This window comes from Phaenicophaeus curvirostris (assembly GCF_032191515.1).
Source record: "Phaenicophaeus curvirostris isolate KB17595 chromosome W unlocalized genomic scaffold, BPBGC_Pcur_1.0 scaffold_35, whole genome shotgun sequence".
NCBI lineage: Eukaryota > Metazoa > Chordata > Aves > Cuculiformes > Cuculidae > Phaenicophaeus > Phaenicophaeus curvirostris.
In genome coordinates, this window is record NW_027206664.1 from 2,727,334 (window position 1) to 2,748,189 (window position 20,856).

The window sequence follows — 20,856 nt, forward strand, 5'->3', positions numbered from 1 at the left end:
CGCAGCGTTTCCTGGTGGTCGTGGCCTGGTGTCGCGATTGAGAGACGGAACGCAGCCTGATACAAGCAAATGTCAGATTTATTGCGTTTAGAACACATTTTTATAGTGGTTACAAGAGGCGTGTTTCAAACCGATTGGTTTTTACCCTAAACTAGGCAATCACGGATTGGTTAATACAAATGAGCCTTTTTTAAGCATCTACTTGCTTTTAGCAACAACAGCAGTTTCTCTTATCTACTTGCTTTCAGCAACTGCAGCAGCTCCTCTCATCAAGGCCACTGCCTCACAACCGCAGACGCCCGTGCTCATCCGCACGGAGCCAGTAGTCTCTATTCCTTTCTAAACAAAAGCCTTATCTCACTCCTCCCAGGGTCTCCGACTAACAAGTTCCAACATGTCCTGTCCTACATCTCCCCCTTCCTGTTGCACAACAAGAATCTTATCCACCCATTCTTTTGAGAATCGATCACCCAGGGACATCCTTTAACTACCACCCATAAGATTAAGAGTATCCATAATGTTAACGTCCTCCTCATTCTTGTCGACTGCTTTCATGGCTGGGGCTCAACAGTTGTCATGCAGCAATGCGGGCTTGATCCACCTCGCAGGTGCCCAAAATGGTCTTGTATCTGTTAAAACACAAGCAGAACCTCGTCCCCATGTTAGTAACTTATACAGACCTGTCCATTGCCCATAATAACAGTTTCTCAATAGCACTTTCACGTTGTCTTATATTTGCTCTAATTTTGATGACATAGTTTGTACATGCTTCAACTTCGACACAATTTGATTATCTCCTGCTAATTGCAAAAAATTCATTACATATTGCTCCATTGCTCCTTGGTGTCTCTCCTGATTCCCCCCTTTTTCTGTTTTGCTAACAATGTTTTTATTACTTGAGGGGTACGTTCAATAATGACATGACTTGGTAAATGGATATCAATACTTTCTGGATAATCTATTAGATCTACTTATAAATTCAAAATATTTACCATGCACCACTTAGCACATTCTTTTGTCATGGGGATATAAATGATTGTTGAGTCTTGGCCTAATAACTAAACACTTCTTTTTCTTCCCTTGGCGATTATCATTGTAATCATTTCAAATTTAGTGAGTATGGTTTTTGGGGTTAGTGTGGCAAAATATCCACTCAATAATTTGTAATGAAGCTTTTGAATTTTCCTCTATCATTGCCTCAATTACCCCTAAAGCTTGTCTGCACCAGGACCCAGCAATTGCTGACCAGCAACATTGGAATGCAGAGTGTTCTCACAACATTCTCCTAGAGAGATAACACAGTTAACTCCTTTAGACTGCTGCAAAGCTGAAAGAAAGAAAAAACTTAGAAAGAAAGGGGGGGGGGGGGAATGCACTCACACACATACAATTGCATGTTTTGCTAGGTATTTTAAAACTTTTCCTTCTGAAGCCTTTCATTCCAAAGATCCCCAGGTAAATCTACCTGTTTGCCGGCTTAGTGGACATTTGAGATTGAAAGGTCCCAGAAATGTATTTTCAAGATTAATTAAAACCAATTTTTAAGTCTTACAAATGTTTGAAGCGCTTCAAACACACACACACACACACCCCCCCACTCATTTCTCAGGTAGCCGAATACATTCATACATTCATTTTTGTTGGTTATTACTATTGGATCCACAATTTTTCCATGTTATGGATATTTAAATTACACACGGTACCAGGAACATACAACACTTAAAATACTTATCTATGCATTATCTATTAAGGCTTATATCGATTGTCTAACAAATATTTCACTTATGGTAGATATTTTTTTCTTTTTTTTTTTTTTTTCTTTTTCGCGACAGCCTCTGTCTCCCCATATGTCCATATGCCTATTCCCAACCAAATTATTGATAATCATTCTAATTACAAGTTAGTAAAGCCACCCTCCAATGGTCCTTTTACATTCCATGGTATTGTGTGAAGTGCAGACGATTCCAGCACTACTGCGATGGTGGTGATCACGTCTATCTCGGTGCTGCCTCTGGTTCTTGCTCTGAGGTGAGAGCTGCTGCTTGCTCTGAGGTGAGAGCTGCTGCTCGCTGCGGAGGCGTCTGTGTTGGTACGTGCCTCTGAACCATGCTTTGCTCCTGGTTTTCTGACAATACTGTCCCGTTCTTATCCCATTTTGATTTACACCACGGCTTGGTTCTCTTTTTACAGTTTTTCGGAATCTCCTTAATCGCTTCATCACTAATTAGTTCCCAGCGCGGACCGCCGTGCCATGCACGGATCAAAGCTTGCAGTATTTCAACTTCTCCCTGCTGCTGTGCCTCCCTCCTGGCTTGCACCCGTTGGCCTGAGGGACAGTGAGGGGGGGGATCGAGCTCCTTGTCGTTGTCTATCGGACCCGGATCAAAGGGATAGTCAGCCCTCCCGTTGGGGGTTGCAGAGGCAAGCGCAGCCAGTTTAGGGGGGTGAGGGGTTAGTACAGTTGTTGACGATCCTGCACTTGGCTTGAAATTATCGCTCTGCTTTTTTAAGCCAACATGCGCCTTTAACACTTCAAAAACTTTCTGCCAGGGAGCCCCCAGCTTTTTCGCTCCTTTTTTTTCCTCTATCGTAGCATCCCACAGTTTCACCCCCACATCATCCCAGAGTTCCCGCGTAAAGACAGTGGACGCAGTTACGGTGGGTATTTTCGCCTGTACCCATTTAAGTATTACTTTAAGATCACGCACAGAAATATTCTTCCCATGCTTTTGAAGGAGGGCTTTCCTAAGTTCATATACGTCTCTTTCAGGGGAACACACCTGATTCCCCATCTTATAGTTTCCCACAGCTCACCTCTATGCTTCAGAGGGATTTTCACCGGCCGGATTCTGTTTCCTTTCAGCAGCTCATTCAACGTTCTGTGGGACTCGCACATGCCACTGAGCCTCGTGGTTCTCCAACCCTTTGGTAATCTCATCTGTATCACGTCGGGGTCACCAATTTGCCGCGAATAAGAGACGGGACGATAGCCGGATACAAGCAAATGTCAGATTTATTGCGTTTAAAACACATTTTTATAGTGGTTACAAGAGGCGTGTTTCAAACCGATTGGTTTTTACCCTAAACTAGGCAATCACGGATTGGTTAATACAAATGAGCCTTTTTTAAGCATCTACTTGCTTTCAGCAACAACAGCAGTTTCTCTTATCTACTTGCTTTCAGCAACAGCAGCAGCTCCTCTCATCAAGGCCACTGCCTCACAACCGCAGACGCCCGTGCTCATCCGCACGGAGCCAGTAGTCTCTATTCCTTTCTAAACAAAAGCCTTATCTCACTCCTCCCAGGGTCTCCGACTAACAAGTTCCAGCATGTCCTGTCCTACAGCCTGGGGTCTCAGGGATGAAGTGTTGCGAGGAGAGCAGCCGTAGTCAAGACCACACCCAATGTGAGTTTAGAATCTTGCTCAGTTTATTACGAACCCGCCACCAACTTTTATACACCGCGTTACAGTCTACGCGTAAAGTGCTTATTGGTCTGTGTCCACTACTCACACACTGATTGGTCAGCAGTTACTACGTGCTATATGCCTATTGGTAGTGATTGCCAAGCATGCTCTGTTCTTGTTCTGCCTTGCGTTCAGCTGTACTACTTACTACATTACCCACCTTGCCTTGCTACAAGCCAACTTCCTCTAAATGTCAAGGTTATTCTGAGATTGAGGCGCTGCCAAAATATCAAACCTTAAAGAGCCAGCGTCCTGATGCCCTTTCCTTCTTAACCAATCCTCTACAATTCCCCCTTTTTGTTTTTTGCACTATCGACACTTGATTTAACCACTTTCCTGCTGCTCCTTATCAACTATGTAACAAGCAAGGTACAATTAACAATTATTACAACCAGTATCATTCCTTTAACCGTCTCCGAGGGCCATTCAAAGAGTTCCAGGTTTCTAAGCCATTTATCCAGTCCCAGGTTATTACTAATTCGAAATTTTTTCAAATAGCTTCTCGTCTGGTCAGATATCACCCAGACGTTAGTCTTTGGTTGCAATGGAATCTATGCAGCAATACCATAGATTACTGTTAGCATCTAAACTCCTCTAATCATGCTCATTGTTCTCATTCTCTTCCTGATTCATAACAGAGTTAGTCCTTTCCACTGTACTAATGCGGGTCCATTTACTGGGCACCCACAAGGGTCCTGTTGGAGTAAGAACACACATATATCCTCGTCCGTTAAATAATACATCACTTGGTCCATCCCAGATCCCTGACCTGGGATTTCTGTAATAGACTGACATAGTTGACGAAGTTTGTCCTGCTTGTGCCTGAGTATAATGTATAATTACTGGTGGCTCCTTACTCTCCCCAAACAAGCATAAATGATTTAAAACAAACAAGGTTTTGTTTAAACGCTCCTTGGGGTCTAGAATGTCTTTAAATTTATTCAGATAATCTTTCAGGGTACAATGTGCCCGTTCAATAATACCTTGCCCTGTGGGATTATTTGGGATCCCTGTCTTGTGCTGAACTCCCCACGTGTTCAAAAACTGCTCTACTACTTTGCTGACATACGCTGGTCCATTATCTGTTTTAATAGTTTCAGGGACACCCATTATAGCAAAACAAGATGTCAAATGTCGGCAAACATGAAGAGCCTTTTCGCCAGGCTGAGCAGTTGCCCACACCATTCTAGAATAAGTATCTATAGACACATGCACATATTTTAACCTTCCAAACTCCGGTACATGAGTAACATCCATCTGCCATAATTCTAATGCTTTTAACCCACAGGGGTTGACCCCAATCCCTAATCCCGGACCATGATGACTGCATTGCGGTCAGCTTCTAACTATTCCCTGAGCATCAGTGATTGAAAGTTTAAACTGTCGTTGCAAGCCTCGTGCATTTTGATGAAACTGTTCATGTGCCATTCTAGCTAACTCAAACTGATTAAGAGGAGCCCTTGGCTGACCAATCGTTACCAACTGATCTGCCCGATCATTCCCCAGGCCCAAACCATGTTGCCACTTATGGCTTCTTATATGAATGACACAATATGGAGCAGTTCGTAATATCAGTGCTTGTCGTAACTGCTGAAACAGATCAAATAATCGTCTATTAGAAATATCTCGTAAGAAAGCGTCCTCTATTCGTTGGACAACTCCAGCCACATACAATGAGTCCGTGACCACGTTTACTGGATGATGTAACCACCGTTTCATAGCCCAACAAACAGCAGTTAGTTCTAATGTCTGCAAGGTGTCGCCCGGTTCCGCATTGAGTATCTGGTGAGACCAATGTCCATTATGTTCCCAAGTAACTGCTGCTCGGCGAGATCATTTACCGGCATCAGTAAAGACCGTCAAGGCCCCTTGTATGGGTTTTTCCTTGGAGCGAGGAATAGAGATCCATTGATAATTCCTTAGAAGGTGTCCAATCTTTTCTACTGGCATTTCTGTAGATACATGTCCACTATACCCCAGAAACGCAAGTTGTAAAGGTATAGAATGTCGCATGCACCATTCCCAGTCGGCCACTGTCATTGGAATGTGGATGCTGTCGGGCTCATTTCCACTTAATGCCAATGTTTGTGATCGTCCCTTTCTGATTACTTCTCCGACAGCCACAAGTCGTGGTTGAATATTTGTCCTTGGTTGACTGGACAGAAATACCCACTCCAAAATCTGGAGGGAATTTCCCCCTTTTTGTTTTTGCCAATGTGCAATGATAGCACATACAGACAAGTGTAAAGACACGATGATCAGTCGCAATGGCTCATCTAAAAGACGTCGAGAAGCCCAACGCGAGCTAATCAATTGTCCCAAGTGGGTGATGCATTGTTTCTGGTTTTCTGTAAGTCGTAGGCGCTTGGATGCATCAGTCCCACGCAGCAGTGGCAAAAGTGGTGCAATATCGTCGTTAGTGTGGCAAAATATCCACTCAATAATTCATAATGAATCTTTTGAATTTTCCTCTATCATTGCCTCAATTATCCCTAAAGGTTGTCTGCACTAGGACCCAGCAGCCGCTGGCTAGTTCCAGTGAGACTGGAATGCACAGTGTTCTCACAACATTCCCCTAGAGAGATAACACCGTTAACTCCTCTGGACTTCTTCAAGGCTGAAAGAAAAAAAAACTTAGAAAGGGAGGGGGGGGGGGGGGCACTCACACACTTACAACTGCATGTTTTGCTAGGCATTTTAAAACTTTTTCTTCTGTAGCCTTTCATTCCAAAGATCCCCAGGTAAATCTACCTGTTTGCCGGCTTAGTGGACATTTGAGATTGAAAGGTCCCAGAGATGTATTTTCAAGATTAATCAAAACCAATTTCTAAGTCTTACAAACGTTTGAAGCGCTTCAAACACACACACACATACACACGACCACTCATTTCTCAGCTAACCGAATACATTCATACAAAGTTGGCCATCACTATTGGATCCACAATTTTTCTTATATCGATTGTCTAACAAATATTTCACTTATGGTAGTCTTTTGTAGTTTCTGTATTGATAGAATCACGGACTGGTCAGTTGAACCACAGCCTCTGTCTCTTCATGGGGTGCAACTGCTGAAAAACAAATCAGATGAGTGATTCTAGTGCCCTTTGATATAAAGTCAGGAGGCATAGGCATCCAAGCTATTACTTGCATCGCTCTCGTAAAGTCGGCATCAGTCAATTCTGGTAAAATAAACAATCTTTGTAACAGGTGATCATGCAATTAACAGTGCAGTAAGTCCATCTTTGCATTCTTTAAGGCTAATTGTTTAAGCAACACTTATCTAGCGGCGATATTATCTGCCTGCTTATTTAAGGCCTCTTGTAGTTTGTCTAGAAAAGTCATGTGAATAACGCCATTTTCCAGATTTCTTTTTTATCACAAACACAGGTGCGTTCCAAGGACTATTAAATGGGACTGTATGCCCATGATCTATTTGCTCTTCCACTAAATTTTGCAATGTACCCAATTTTTTCAGTCATTCTGGCTTTCCTTTTTTTTGTATTTCAGGGATTCTTATAGACTCAAATCCTTGTGAGCCATGCTCTACAGAGTCAGCTTGGAACACAGCTGCTTTGAACAAAATTAAATACACTATCCGGCTATCTGTTGGTATTAATACTAGTGGAAATGGTGTTCATAACACTAGTGGAGACAGCATCCATACCCTTGCCTGAATTATTCCAGTACAGCCTGCATCAATGACCCCAGGTAAAACAAAGATTCCCAATCGAGTTATTGACAATCATTCTAATTACAAGTTAGTAAAGCCACCCTCCAATGGTCCTTTTACGTTCCATGGTATTGTGTGAAGTGCAGACGATTCCAGCACTACTGCGATAGTGGTGATCACGTCTATCTCTGTGCTGCATCTGGTTGTTGCTCTGAGGTGAGAGCTGCTGCTCACTGCGGAGGCGTCTGTGTTGGTACGTGCCTCTGAACCATGCTTTGCTCCTGGTTTTCTGACAATACTGTCCCATTCTTATCCCATTTTGATTTACACCAACTGGTAAAATGTTTGCACTTTCCACACCGAGGGCAGATTTTAGGCCCTCTCTCCTGGCATTGCGTGTGGCAGTCTCTTTTAAAATGTCTCTCCTTGCCGCATCTCTGACAGAACGTATTTCTGTCCCAGATTACAGTCAGGGCAACTACGAGCTGTGCTTAATAGGTAAATGATCCCAGCTGTTGTTGTAGGAGTTTTCAGACCACACCATATCTTTCCATATTCGTCATTAGGATTTTTTTGTCAGCGATTACAAAATTAAGGCTTCTGTAACTGCTCGGTTGTCTTACTTGCTTGTCAAGCACATCCTTCAATCTATCTATAAACACCATATACGGGTCATGCCTGTTTCAACTTTCTAACATCCGGCATCTTTGTAAGTATTTGATAAACCAAAAAGCCGCATCTGTTGTAAAATTGCATTATTTAAGCTGTCTTGACTCTTGAACTGCTACCAATGTTGTTTAATTGAGCCATTTCTTATCGTATCTGTTAACAGTCCCTTCTGCAATGCTGAAAACTGTTTGAGTTTTGCAGCAGCAGGCGGCCCCCCCTCAGCCCAGGGCAGAGGCCCCCCTACAGCGAACCGTTCTGCGGGAGCTGGAGGGGTGGGGGAGTGGCCTTCGGCCGGGCGGCTTGGTTCTCTTCTTACAGTTTTTGGAATCTCCTTTATCGCTTCGTCACTAATTAGTTCCCAGCGCGGACCGCCGTGCCGCGCACAGATCAAAGCTTGCAATATTTCAACTTCTCCCTGCTGCTGTGCCTCCCTCCTGACTTGCACCCGTTGGTCTGAGAGACTGTGAGGGGGTGAATCGGGCTTCTTGTCGGTGTCTACCGGACCCGGATCAAAGGGATTGTCAGCCCTCCCGTCGGGGGGTGCAGAGGCAAGCGCAGCCAGTTTAGGGAGGTGGGAGGTTAGTACAGTTGTTGACGATCCTGCACTCAGCTTGAAATTATCGCTCTGCTTTTTAGAGCCGACATGCACCTTTAACACTTCAAAAACTTTCTGCCATTCCACGTCAAAATAAATCTTTGGGTCTTTAAAACAACCCCGTTTAAGTCCCCAGTCAGAAAGCTCAAAAGGCTTTTTCTTGCTCACGCCTGCCTCTCTCTTAGAGAGAATATCAACCAAAAGTGTGAGTGCCGCGTCTCGACCCATCTGCACGGTCTTACCAGTGCGAGGCTCCTCCCCGGTGCACTCGGTCCCAGAGCTCCAGCTGTCTGCTACCCAGCAGCAGATGCCTACTCGCTCTGCTCTCCCCTTCTCCGTCTGGTCCCCGTTTTTAGCAGATTTGAGAAGTTCTACGCGATCCTTCTTCCCCTGGATCCTGCCACGTCCCTGTTCATGGGCGCCAATATGTTGCGAGGAGAGCAGCCGTAGTCAAGACCACACCCAATGTGAGTTTAGAATCTTGCTCAGTTTATTGCGAACCCGCCACCAACTTTTATACACCGCGTTACAGTCTACGCGTAAAGTGCTTATTGGTCTGTGTCCACTACTCACACACTGATTGGTCAGCAGTTACTACGTGCTATATGCCTATTGGTAGTGATTGCCAAGCATGCTCTGTTCTTGTTCTGCCTTGCGTTCAGCTGTACTACTTACTACATTACCCACCTTGCCTTGCTACAAGCCAACTTCCTCTAAATGTCAAGGTTATTCTGAGATTGAGGCGCTGCCAAAATATCAAACCTTAAAGAGCCAGCGTCCTGATGCCCTTTCCTTCTTAACCAATCCTCTACAATGAAGTAAGATATCTTCCTCGATGTGAACTTCAGTAATCTTGTCCCTTGCACATGCTCCCTGGGTCCTTGGCATTCCTCCCAGTCCCAAGGCAATTCTCGACCAGTTTGAGTTGCTGCTTGAAGGCAGCAAGTTTTGCTCCTTATCAAGGGCTGGCACTGTGTTATCAGGAGCTAAAGTCCTTGAGCTGAATAGTTGCTAAAAACTTAAAGCTAAATAATTGTTATTCTATTCAACCTTAAATGTTAAAACTTAAATATCATTGATAGTTAGTCCCCTTACTCCCTAGCCCCGCATCAATGGTCCTGTAAAATGCATGTGACAAGCCATCATTACTTCTAGAATTTCTTTCCTGGAAGGGAAAAAAGTCTCTGTGAAGTGGTTTTATCAGAGAGTGAGATCAGAAGTGGTTACAGCTTAATAGTGCTCTACTGGCATCCTCTCTGGCCTCGCTGCTGTGTGGTGTCCAGCAGCCCTGAGCAGCAGGAAGGAGGCTGCCATCATAGTAAATGAGGAAATAGATGATGCTTTCCCAGGTGTTTTTCTTAGTGCTGATCAACAGTTCCTCACACTCTTGGCTTCAGACCTCTTTTAGGGCTTATATACGTGGAGAAATCAGCTAGCATTGCTCCCTAGGTGAGTACTTACCTATAATACAACAGCTATATGGGGAGGAGTTTTACAGCAACAATGCTAGTCTATGGATCCCCAAAGGCAACCTTAAATCTAGTCACATCTTTTCCATTTGTCTAGAATCTGTGAAATTTCTATAATAATAATAGAAATTTCTATTGTATTGTCTGCGTCCTTAATATTCAACACACACCAGGCATTGCAGTGGGTCTGTGGAGAAAGGAAACCCCTGGAACAGCAAAACTTTTGACAACACAGGAAAAAGAAAGCACAGGCTCCAATTACAGGGGCTACAAATCTTTCTGCTGAGAATTCAGCATCCCTGGAACATGACCCTTGCTCTGTTTGTGTCTTTGGCATAAACAGTCCAAGCAATTGTCTGGCTGACCTTTTGACCACAGCTCTGCACTTTGTGGATTCTCTCTTACCTCTCCCAGCTCATGGTACACCTTAATGAAGAGGGAAAGGTAAGACCCTCCGTGCAGGGTGGTACTTTGGAGCAGCTGAGCAGTAGCTCCCAAATGCCATGTTGGCTGCATGGTCCCTTGAGTCTTGCAGGGGGCTGAAGCCATCCTGACATTTGTTCTTCTAGAATGAGAAGGCTTGAAGGGGACAAAGCACAGAGGTTCTTATTTTCAATACACTATGAATTTGCTCACTTCAGTCTCTGATAAAATGCCCAAAGAACTGTTCAAGCTCTGCATTCCTGGCATCTCTTAATTTATGAATCCATTTACTGGACCTTGAAAGCACCTTGCACTGGAAAAGACTATCCTGATCTTCCATTCAGAAGCAGACAGGATGAGTACAGCTATGGCTAGGAAGAACTAACTAACATCAGTCCTTTTTGGTCTTGAACATCAGCTGACAAGTCCCATGCCATCTGTACTCAATGGAGCATCTGATGCAGCTGGGGAGTTAGTAACCCTCATTGCCAGAGCCCTTTCTATAGCTTAAAGTAACTGTCCCTTCATCCTCTCACTTTCTCATGAGGCTTAGGAGTAGAAACAAAAGCATCAGCCTGGCAGGGGAACCCATTCTAAGTTAAGGAGGAGTAGCAGCAAGCGCGATCATCCAGGAATAGAGTGCAGCTCACAAGCAGTTCAGCTTCAGCTTCCACACTGAGAGGTTGGCACAGGCTCATCCAAATCTATGGCTGCAACAGGAGGAAAGCCAGGAGCCACAGGCTGTACTGCTACTGATGCCTTCTAGCTTCATACCACCACACATCTAACCCATCATCTCCTGCATGTCGCTAGGGCCAGGGATTGATTTTTTTGATTTTTTTTTATCTCTCAACTCTCAAACAGTTTTGGTATAAGGCTCAGTAGGATGACAGTATTCACATGCCTTTTAAACAATTAGCAAATAAAGGAAACCATCAGCCAAGTCAACACACGATACAAATGAATTTTATTTAGAGATACCCATAGTAAGACGCACAAATACTTCTTGTTCACCAATTTTCAGATCACACAACTTCAAGTAGTGGAAAAAACAAACTGCAGGTAATTACAGTTATCCATATGACAGGGTAGTAGTAAAAGATCGATTTGTCAGACTACAGCATGGTTAACAATACTCAGATGAGCATTTAGCAAGCTGGCAGAAGAGCTGTAATCCAAGATCCAAGCTCTTGCACCCACACCGAGTTCTTCCACAAGAGAAATCTCAGTCCTCAAATTTCATAAACCCCGTGTTCCACCTGCAAGCATGTCAACTGGATCACGTATTGCTGGGTTTACTTAAATTCCCATCTAAATGGAGGGAAAGGTAGGAAGTGGTGCTGATCTGAGAGAGTAGTTGCATTGGTTTAAAGTTGTATTTCACAGAATCACAAGGTTGGAATAGACCCACTGGATAATCGAGTCCAACCATTCCTATCAAACACTAAACCATGCCCCTCAGACCCTCGTCCACCTGTCCCTTAAACACCTCCAGGAAAGGTGACTCAACCACCTCCTTGGGCAGCCTCTGCCAGTGCCCAATCACCCTTGCTGTGAAAAATTTTTTCCTAATGTTCAGCCTGAACCTCCCCTGGCGAAGCTTGAGGCCATTCCCTCTCATCCTGTCCCCTGTCACTTGGGAGAAGAGGCCAGCTCCCTCCTCTCCACAACCTCCTTTCAAGTAGTTGTAGAGAGCAATGAGGTCTCCCCTCAGCCTCTTCTTCTCAAAGCTAAACAACCCCAGCTCCCTCAACCATTCCTCATAAGTCCTGTTCTCCAGCCCCTTCACCAGCTTCGTTGCTCTTCTCTGGACTCGCTCCAGAGCCTCAACATCCTTCTTGTGGTGAGGGGCCCAGAACTGAACACAGGATTTGAGGTGCGATCTCACCAGTGCTGAGTACAGAGGGAGAAGAACCTCCCTGGACCTGCTGGTCACGCCGATTCTGATACAAGCCAAGATGCCATTTAAAACACATGGAACCTGGACTCTTCTCTCTGGTGTCAGGTTCAGCAGGAAGGAAGTTCAGCAGGTTCCACTGCTCAATGGAGTCCTCATTTTGCTTTTAAATAGGGATAGTGCTGTATGGTGCTTGGGAAAGACCAGCAAGGATTGTTGTGTGGACAATTACACTAAGAGCAAGAAACATGTTATGTCTTCATTTAAACTTCTTCCATTGCAGAGAGCAATAGAGACTGGCTTTTGCATTAAAGTTGAGGCACATGAACAGAAAAACCCAGTTTACATTGCAACTTTCTGTGGATTAGAACACAAACTTCCTCTTAAAGCAATTTAAAAAAAGAAAAAAAGAAACAAAAAAACTCAGCTAGTGTTCTTCTATTTAAAATTCTTAAACTGCTCCCTCATCTATTCTACCCAGAAACTCCTTTCCACTTGTGTGCATGCAGCTGATTTTCCTTCCTAAAACTTGTTTGTGTGAGATCCTTGTTCCTGTGCATCTTGGAAGTAAACAAATAATTCTGATGCCTCACAAGGTGGGCCCCTGTGCCACATTCAGGAAAGTTAAGAAAGTCAGTAGGATTTTGTACGTATGCAGTGAACCCCAGAACAATTCACAAGAAAAATAAAAGCCACCAAATTGAAATAGTCAGCAATACAGGAATCAACTCCATCATGGAGCAGGAATGAGTTTGAAGTAAAGCCCTTCAGACTGAAAAGGGGATACCAGTCCAGGGAGATATCCAGGGCTGAGTCTAATGAACAGGGAGACTGGGAGCAAGGCCCCAATTCAGCAAGCTACCTCCTAAGCCAGTGAACTGCACTAGGGCTTAAACAGGTGCCCCTAAGCTTTGCAGAACTGGTACCTGAACTAGTTAGCTGACAGAGGACAAGAAACTTGCTCAAGTCCCGAGGGGTAAAGGGTGGCAAGATGGGAGCAAGGCTGGGACAAGAGGCTGAGAATGGAGAGACAGCATTTTGAACAAGAGTGACAGAACCCATTAGAAGTTACTTATCCAGACCTCCTAGTAATGGTCCCACAATCACACTTGCACTGTGAGAGAAGCCCAGAGCAGCCAACTGAGGCTGTAAATTCCAGCTGGCCTGTTACACCCCTGCACATACACTCATGCTGATTCACCCACCAAACAGGTGGAGGGAGCTGCAGACAAGGTCCTTTCACTCCATCATCCCATCAGGAAGCATGTGGAGGTAGCTGGTGGCAGCTGTAAAGCATAGTAGTCGTAGTCAATCATGAAAACAGAGACAAGTGCATTGGTAACCTTGAGTAATGAGGGGGAGAGTGAGTGAACACTGAGGAAACTGGATCTTACCCATGCCATCTTCACACGTCATCTGAAGAGGGATGACCAGCAGTTTTTCAAGTTCCGAGAGCAAACAATCTGCAGTCGCATAAGCATAAAGCATGGTGGAACAAACCCTCAAGGCTTACATTGCTCAAAAGCTCCATTACCATCTCATCTCTGAGCGTAGCTAGCATTTGGCATTACTGCTGGCCAAAGATCATTATAATAACTTTTGCCTTTTGAGTAAAGAGTTGGAGTTTGGCTCAGAGCACTATATAGCACAGTTTTTTTCATAATCCACCAAATACGCAAAAGATAAAAATCTGTAGAGAAAGCCTTTAAATGGGATCAAGTCAGCAGAAAGCGAGTGATGCATCCTCCTGTTCTTGCTCTCAATGAAATCTTTAGTTATGACATTGAGTAGTAGCCAAAGACACCAGTTCTCTGGTTGACTAAACCACCAATCAATTTAACAAATACACCGGATGCAGACGCAGGGCACATCCCCTTCCCAATCTGCTGACATCCACTGTACAATACAGATGCAAGAGAATTTCAGCTTCTGTAGACTGTGCAGGAGTGGAGTCTCTACTTCTGAGGCAGCCAGACAGCCACTGAAGTTTATGGTAAAAGCACAGAGTGATCTTTCTACAGTAGGGTACTGGTTTTCTTTTTATTATGACTCGATATTTTTCAGACTAGGCAAGCAGCTTTGAACTGACTGTTAAAGGTGAACTAGGAAGAAATAAGAGAAAAGGAAAGTGCTAAAGATTACAAAACAAAGTTAAACCAAACTGTTCTACTCTGAAAAGCGACTGTGATAAAAACAGGACCTTACTGAATTTGAAGGAACTCTGAAGTTAGCAAGAACTAAAAAGAGAACTCCAGAATCAGTCTACACTGGGGTACAGAGAGAACAGATAGCATTAGTACAGGAAATGCACATACGTTAGAGGTCCTTGACCATGTATTAATGACAATACACTGATGACTAATCGTGTTGATTCTAAAAACAAAGGTAGACTCACGGATCAACAGAATGCAGTTAATTATGGATATGCATGCCCATTGAAGGCCACAGCAAGTGAGGAAGTATTCCTGTTTCCATGCTCTTATGATCAAATTAACCTTACAGCTGGGAAGGGCCATCTTGGATCAATCACACCATCCTCTGCTATCTGCATAAGAGACAGAAACTCAGCCCAAATTTCAGATGTTAGTTTGAGTTTAAAAACAGATATCCTTTGCCAATTCAGAAAACAAAGCCAAATGTATAATGTCTTTGTATTGAAAAAAAATCACTTTTCACTTTTCAGAGAGGAGGAACAATTTACAAGGTAACTCTGAACACAGAGCCTCATGTGCAGACAAGCTGGTTTCACATACTATCTTCCACTCTTCCAGTTGTAAGCTGCATCAATAATTTTTAACATTTTTACTTTACAGTTAAAAATGTGCACTGTAACATTTAAAGAGAGCTGTTACTACTTCACTTGACAGCTCCTGCAATAGTTCAGGATCCAGTGCTGTTTCTGACTCAGCTCACGATAGAAACAGCAAGCGGACAAAGGCTCTGTTAAATAGGTGGAATTGCAAGAGTTGTTAATGAACATCAGACCCTGGATTCAGAACAAAAGCCAGTAAATATCAGTAAGTCCTGATACCCCCCCAAGGCTTTGGATCATATTAAATATATTTGGGAAAAAAACCCATTAGAAACAGTTCACTGTAGGACATCTTACCCTCCGACAACAAGTTGTGATCACCACACATTTTAAAACACTTTGTGTAGTTTGTGCATCATATACAAGTACATCATAGGCGATGGGGAAGATCCAACATTTGTGTATAAGCAAGCACTAATAGATGTTACAGGTAAGACTGATCCCAAAACAAACCAGTGCATTGATTTGTGTCTACACCACAGCCTAAAACAAATGGAACAAGTCACAACTAACAGTCCAAAGCTGTTGCAACTTCAACACATACATCTTGGAAACATACAATGCATGTACCCAGACCTAAGACAGTGATGAGTTCGTGAGATAACTTTAGAAAGATCAAGGTACCAGAAGAGGAAGGCACATTAACTTCTGTTTGGTCCATTTTTGTATTATTTGGATGAATCATAGTGATTTATATACCCCGAGACTGTGGGAGGCCTTGAAAAGGAAAGGAGACCAGGTGAATGGACAAATAAAAAGTACAAGTTTTAATGATATTTTAAGATTCAACACCTGATTTTTTCCTTTTAATAAGGTAATCTAGAAAAGCACTTCCTAATAAAACAACATAATGACTCCTAGATTTTTGTTCTAAGGTCAAAGAATCAATATCTAGGACTACAGAGACATTCCACTACATTGCAAGGGTTTTTACACTCACTCTCAGTTTCAGTCTAATGACTAGAATTTATATATAATCAAAGTGTTTGACTTGGTGGTTTTTTGGATACAGAAATGGTCAGGCAGCCCACATCTCAACTCTGCCAACCCTGGCACACTGTTTTATATGTGTGCGCTTTCTTAGACCATGCCACTTCCAGCAGGATACTAGAGGGAAAGGCTGTTAGAAAATGGCACTCAATTTTTAATTGGGGAAGATTCCTTTCTGTCAAGAGCATTCTTCTAATTAGCCAAGTACCACATGGTTTTGATAAAGAAACCCAGCATCACAAGCAAAAAAGATACTTCCTAATTTAAATCCTTGAAAACATGGAGAATCAAGAACGACAAGGATATCTACTTGATCTCTCTGAAAATGTTTCTGATTAAGTCCTTTCACAAGTACCTCCTGAGCAATGAATATGTCCTTTATGTTTTTAGATTCATCAGGAGTCTCAAGAGCAATACCAAACACTTGGGCTTTCACCTTTTCTCTTGTGCTCCCTTGCCCATCCTCATCACACACCAAAGTGCCCATTTGCAGAGGCAAGGGAGTGCGTACGCAGACCCCTTTAAACAAGATGTGGCTGTATTCTCCTTTCCACTCTCCCTTGTCTGCAACATGGACAAATTCCTGGTGTCTCTGCTTCAGAGGCTTTAAAATAAGTTACTGAAGGCACTGCAACACTGAGAAATGTATTTTAAGTTGAGGTCACATCATGGGCTCTGGCTGTGACGTGGTCAGTGCTGCACATAGGGAGTTTCACTTGGCTTTAAGCTAGAGAGCATGTGCCTGGCTAACATTGGAGTCCAGGGCTCAGCATGGGCCTCTCTGCCTGCATCTCACAGCTCTGCAGCAGTGTTCCTAGGAATGAGCTGTTCTCTAGTTCAGTAATTTAGTCATAGCAGCAATTGCAACAGAAGCTAATTAAGAACCTCTCAGACACTTTGGAAACTGGGACATTAGTTCACAAGGTCAGCAAGTGGCTCTCAGCTGAGGGGCAGAAATTAAGACATCAAGCCACCACTCCATATAGCTGGATCATAACTTTAATCTGTTAACTCTGCAGCTGCAAGCTATATACAAAACAAGTGATCAGGTGAAGGAAGAAGATGAAATTCTGGAGAACTGATATGTAAGTACCTTAATCCTTAAGATACAAAAGGTGCCAAATACTTGAAATGGAGGCAGCAATTATATACCCATAAAGAAATTCAGGGGTCCCCCTTATTAAGGGAGCCACAAGAGTCACCCACAATGTGAATGTAACTTTTGTGGACAGACTAAGTCCAGTAAGATCACTGGGCACTCTTGCAATGAATCTTAAAAATGGATCTATGTGGAAAATGAACAACTGAGACTAGGAACAAACACCTATTAACTATTCTTTGGTAAATTACTCACCTTGGACTAAGACCAGCAGCACGGATGAGAGAACCAAACAGATGGACTCACTTCTTTACCACAATCCCAGAAAGCACTCCAGGAGAGCACTAAAAATTCTCCCTGGCTGACTTGACTGTACAAGGGAGAAATCTGAAGGAATAACCAGGAATAAGGTGTTTGGTGAAGAGGGTGAGCACCACCCTCATTGCTATGCTCAAGCTAACACAGCAAAGTTGCTTCTGCTTCCTTGAGAACATCCATCACATAACATGCAATTGTTACTGAGGGGTTGCTATCCAGTAGTTACAAGCTGGGTATTACGGAACTCATAATTAAGTCAATAGCTTGATTACATGTGATTATGAATACTGAAAATGTAACACCCAAAGATACCCAAATTAACATGTCTACTGAAAAGAGCTGATTGGTAAAATTATCTGCTTCCTACACTCACCAGCAGCACAAAAGATCTCACATGACTGAAAAGTCAGTAGTGGGAAGAAAAGTCTGAAGGTCTGTTATGATTTAAGCTCTTTTTTTTCTCCTTCAAGTACTTAATGTGAGATAAACCAAAGTCTATTCTTCCCTTGGAATAGACTGTTACTGTGTAATCCTCCCATCAGTCAAACTGTACAAGGACAACTGCCCAGTTCTAGTCTCAGCCACCCTCAAAGGTCTACCCAGTTTAAAATAAAGCAAATTGAAGGTATCAAGCATGGCTTGACAAAATGCCAGCAAGCCCATTTCTGCTCAACAGAGGTCACCTCTGCATGTACAATATTGCTGTAGTAATGACTAGGATGATTTTTGGTGGAGGAGGCAACCTCAAACAGACCATTCAGGAGGGCAGGAAAGAATAAGGGAGGGAAATCATTAAGAAACACTGGAAAAGATAAGATGGTCTGAAAATGTGGATGTCACTGGGTCTCAGCAGAGCCCAGTGAGCCATTCAAGAAGTTACTAAAGTGCAGTCACAATACTGAATTCCATCTGTCATGGGGGTGTATCTGCCATTTGAACAATGGAGTGCACCCAACTCACCTCCGTGTGGAGCCCAGAGATTCCCTGCTGTACAGACATTCCTGCACTTCAGTGGGAAAGCCCTGCATTTCTCATCATAATCTTGGTTTTCAGTTCTGATCTCTAACCTAACAGGGCAACAAAATCAAATCAAATAAGAAAAACTGGCTTTTTCTTCTGTTTTTCCTATCGCTTATCTCTGGAGGACAGTTGGTATATCATCACTTTCTTTGACTCAATTTCTAACACCAACTAGACCAAAAGTGACATATGACCAACCACAAAATATTCTGAAACTTAATACCTGTACCATTACAAGCCTATAAAACCACTGAAACAGGCTAGAAATTAAATTCTCTTTGGTCCAATTTGTTTGTGTGCTTGCAGCACTACATAGTTTGCTTCCAGTTTTTGGGGGGGATTTTCATACAGTGACAAGGATGGCTCCCTCCCCATTAGAAGTTATCTTAGCAAGAAAGCACCCTGAAAGCAGAATACACAGAAGCATCAGAAGCATGTGAGAATAAGCATGTGAGGAGTTTTACATCATTGTCTGGATTCTTCTGAGAATTGTTCAAAGCTTCCTATAAAAAAAAAAAAAGGACAAAAAGAGTAATCACACTACCAGGCTTTAGGACCATAGTACCTCATATTGAGGTACTCGGGGAGTTAAGAGTCAGCAGAGGGGGACATTTTCCAGGGGTGCCTCTTCAGTAACCTAGAGACTCTGATGACTCATCAGAAAATCAGCCTCTGTGTTTGGAGACTGAAGTTCAGTCCACACAAATACCCTTTTTGCTCCCTCACCCAAACCTGGAATATACTTTGATCAATAGATCAACATCAGGGCTGGCTAGGATTTCCAGATCAGGAGCTTTTCTTTGGCACTTGTGACACTAAATGCCTAACTAGTAACTGTTTTTCAGCAGAATCAGAGGACGCTCAAGTAGATTCAAGTGTCTAATTTCTTAAAAAAATAAAAAATCACCTCAAACAAAGCCCAAATAAAAAATCCTAAGTAGAACATGTTCCTTGTGACAGAGTGATTTTACACAGTAGCTGGAAAAGTAAACCGAGAAATACTGCCATACTTCACCAAGACTTGTTTTTCTCTATGTACTTCCAATTTTCAAAGCCCCTTAAATAACCAAAGCAGTATGTTACCATCATGGAACCACACAGACACCATTATGATATCTTTAAAACAACATTAAACAACTCTAAATAAAATTTGAGAGCTCCTTTGCTACTCCATGGTATATAATTTGCCCCTTTTCAGAGAAAAGCCTGAATAGCCACACACATACAGTGCTGTGAACTGATTCAGTTTAAGCAGTCAGCCCACAAGAGAAGTAGAATTATGAAATGCCATGAGAATATCTATTTGTGAAGTACCTGTGTCAGTGTTCAGTGTGAATAAATTATACTTCTGGAAAAGGTGCACATATGGGAGAGCTCTTCTCTTGCCAAGATTTGCACATGGATGGGACAGAACTGCACTCCTTGCAGGATTTTCATTTGAGTCTCCACTACCGACTGGAAATTAAGCTTGAGGCTCACTGCTTGGTGTTACTGATGAAGATACTGAGTACAAAGACAAGAAGGACGGCAAGGACACATGCAGACTAGCTTTAGGCAGTCTGGCAGGAACTGCGTAAGGGACTAGAGCTACTCTGCAGTGGTGGCTGTGATCACCAGCAGAGACAGGACAGAGCACGTCCCAGCCTTGTCTGTCTTCTCAGCTTCAAACAACAGCCCATTTGGTAGCAAAGCAGTAAGGTACAGGCACACTCTGCTCCACCGATGGCGAGAGTAACAAGCAGAGAGTTTGGTGCCTGCCAAAAGGCTGGGAGGAGCACCCTGGAATCTTGCATTTAGGTGAGTGTTAGGTAAGACCATCACCCTGGAATGTACACACCTCACAGCTGGACCTGAAGGGCATCAGACCTATTCTCCCCACCGAGTCCCACATGAAGTTTGAGGGAGTTTGAATGCAGAAGACAGCAGGGGACTTGGGGAAAGACTGAGCCTCTCCTATAGCAAGCAGATGCTAGTGCAACACCAGCTAACAGAAAGTTATCTTGCTACATGGAAACCTTCTAGCTTGTGTTAGTTAAGTCCAAGATGCACTCTTTAACCTTGGGGGAAAAAAACCAGTTTAGTTATTCCATTAGGTTATTAGAGGAGATGGCCAACCAGAACAGTTAAAATAGGAAAAGTTTCCACAACCTGGGACAAAAAAGATCCTAGGTTTTAGGTAGTTTATGAAGAACCCATGAGCTACCACAGCAGCATACGTGGGAACCTTGGCTCATCTGGAAAACGGATGGATTTAGTTAATTTGGAATGACAAGAACAGTTATGACCCTAGGCCCCATTTCCTCTCAGCACCAATGCAGGCCCTCAATGTGATGTCACCCTGCAACAGCCATGCTGCAGAACACCCTACACAAACTCAAGTTGTGCAAGCCGATACCTGAGACAGGCAGAGAAGGAACAGATCTATTTT

General features: G+C 43.2%; 1 protein-coding gene across 1 annotated transcript; it reads right to left on the reverse strand.

The window, feature by feature from the left end:
- Window positions 1-1,409: 1,409 nt before the first annotated feature.
- On the reverse strand, window positions 1,410-9,207 carry LOC138733844 (uncharacterized). Its single transcript, XM_069881353.1, has 2 exons — window positions 8,643-9,207; window positions 1,410-6,534 (listed from the first exon to the last, which is right to left on the reverse strand). Exon 2 carries the CDS (start codon window positions 2,790-2,792, stop codon window positions 1,995-1,997), a length of 798 nt encoding a protein of 265 aa, XP_069737454.1. The 5' UTR covers window positions 2,793-6,534; window positions 8,643-9,207; the 3' UTR covers window positions 1,410-1,994.
- Window positions 9,208-20,856: the final 11,649 nt, after the last annotated feature.